Below are 2,201 nucleotides of genomic sequence, written 5' to 3'. Positions count from 1 at the left end.
TCTGCAAAATGAGCACTAGGGGGCATGGTGTATACTGCAAAATGAGCACTAGGGGGCAGTGTGAGACCACTTTGACCAAGCTGATTGGATACAAATAATAACACATTCCCTTTCTTTTTATAGATTTGGATAGAGGAGATGAAAGTGTATCTTTTTAGTTTTAAATGTGAAGGAAAACATGGAACCCCAGACACTTTTCAAAGCTTTTGAAGACTCTTCTCTTACACAGTATCAGCTGTGGGCCCCTGTGTGGAACTGACTAAAGGGGCCCCTTCCCTGACATCCCATTATAGTGAGCAGCGAAGCAAAAAGCATCAAACTTGAACAGTCCTGAGAAGAAGAAGCAGCCGATTCAGGCATTGTGGGGGGGATTGTATTCATCTGCCACAGATGGGGGGTGCACAAGTCAATTCCTTAGCACTGCCAAGGGATGGATAGCTGGGCTGCAAATGGGGTTCTGAACTGGACACTGTGAAAGAACGGTGGGGGTACAGACAGACATAGGAGCATGCAAGCTGCTGTTGGGGCCCCTGATAGCTGAGAGGTGTCCTGGGTGCATTGGAACATTACTATGCTATGCTCCCCTATCACAATGACAGCTGGGACTTGCAATGTATTGCACACATCAGGGGCTGCTATACAAATGCAGAATTTCCTGCACACAGCAAGGAGGGACCAAGCAATCCTATGCAGAACCTTGCCAGAACCTTTGACATCAGGCAGCAGTGGGCAGTACTGAACCCCTCGCTGCCACCCCCATTGGTTTTCATTTGGCGTGCTAAAGGGAGATTGTACATATAGAGTTTTCCCCATGTTCATTGGCATGAGGAAGCAGTAACTGCACTGCAACTTTACCACCAGTCTGAACACAGCCTGACATTTGCAGATCGCTTGCAAGTGTCACTGCATAATAAAATGCAACAATGTGCCTAAATCTGCTGCAAAGCTCAGCCTTAACGGCAGATTAGATCTGAACGTGGAAGAGTTATGGAATGGGATTTATTACAAATCAGGTAACCTCCAGCAGTCAAGAAAAAATATTTTATGACTTCTGATAATAGTATTAAAATGATAACCCAATAACTTAAATTGTTTCACTGCCTGTCATACTGCTCTCCACCACCAGGGGGTAGTGTTGTAGCATCCAGCAGGATCCCCGGAGCCCCAATCCGGCACTGAGCCCGGTCAGGGGTTACACATTGTGATATGTAGAATCCTCAGAACATCTCATTCCCTCGGCTTCTGTCATTATAATACTTCAATAAGTTAATTTATTCTTTTTCCTGGGAGGATAATGAGCTGTGTGATGTGAGTACAGACACGCAGAGTGCCCGCCTGATCTCTCCTCCATTCTGCGTCATCACACAATGGAATATCTACAATTGTATCTGAAATTGGATTTATGAAGCTGCAGAACTGAAAAGAAAGAAAAGTCAGGCTTCAAGGATTTTTGTCAAGGACTGATGCAGATGAAACGGTGCGGCCCGCACCTCAAATGTCAGTCCTACCAAAAGCAATATATCAGGGGTGGATGTGGGAGAGTTAAACTGCCTAAAGCAGAACTCCAGCCCACAGATAAGCAGTGAGATGCATGGAGGTATATTGCAGTTTGGCAACATAGCCCAGTCACCTCTCCGCCCCCAGCCTGTGATTGGACAGTGAAGGAACAGCAACAGACCAATGAACTCATCACTCTGCTCTCTTCTAATGTCAGTATGCCTCAAGTTAACACATGATGAAATCTAATAGAAGCCCGTCTCACCTTTGTAGTGTCTCTGTACAGAACCCGAGCCAGAGCCTCACACAGGACCTCTGTGTTCCTCCTCAGCCGCTTTATGTCCACCCGAGGCCTGCAACACGTCAGAAGGAAAGAATGCATTTTATGTATATCTGACCATCACATCTACCTATATACCCAATAGTAAGAAGACCCCCCTACAAATGTTCCAGTGTCTCCAGTGAAGGGTCCTGGTAATCCTCCGTCATACAAAGACATTGTAGACAATTGTGGTCCCCCAGCCTTGTGGTCACAGTTTGGTGAGGACCCTTTTCTGTTCCCCCATGACTGTACCCCGGGGTACAAAGCCAGCTCCATAAAGACATGGGGTCACCAGTTTGGTGTGGAGGAACTTGGATGTCCTGCACAGAGCCCTGACCTCAACCCTACTGAACACCTTCGGGATGAATCGGAATGGTGAGCC

The 2,201-nt window shown here is 46.8% G+C and overlaps 1 protein-coding gene across 2 annotated transcripts in view; it reads right to left on the bottom strand.

Annotated features, from left to right (window-relative positions):
- The window catches only part of LOC140332338 (BOS complex subunit NCLN-like), a 14,506-nt gene that overhangs the window by 4,770 nt on the left and 7,535 nt on the right, over positions 1 to 2,201 (bottom strand). For both annotated transcript variants that reach the window (XR_011921105.1, XM_072413603.1), the window contains exon 10: positions 1,763 to 1,850. Coding sequence is in view for 1 of the 2 variants with exons in the window: in XM_072413603.1 (XP_072269704.1) it covers positions 1,763 to 1,850 (88 nt within the window). In the remaining variant the exon portion in view is untranslated. The remainder of the gene's footprint in view (positions 1 to 1,762; positions 1,851 to 2,201) is intronic.

Source organism: Pyxicephalus adspersus, chromosome 6, assembly GCF_032062135.1.
Source record: "Pyxicephalus adspersus chromosome 6, UCB_Pads_2.0, whole genome shotgun sequence".
NCBI classification, from domain to species: Eukaryota; Metazoa; Chordata; class Amphibia; order Anura; family Pyxicephalidae; genus Pyxicephalus; species Pyxicephalus adspersus.
This window is presented reverse-complemented; position numbering and strand designations above follow the sequence as displayed.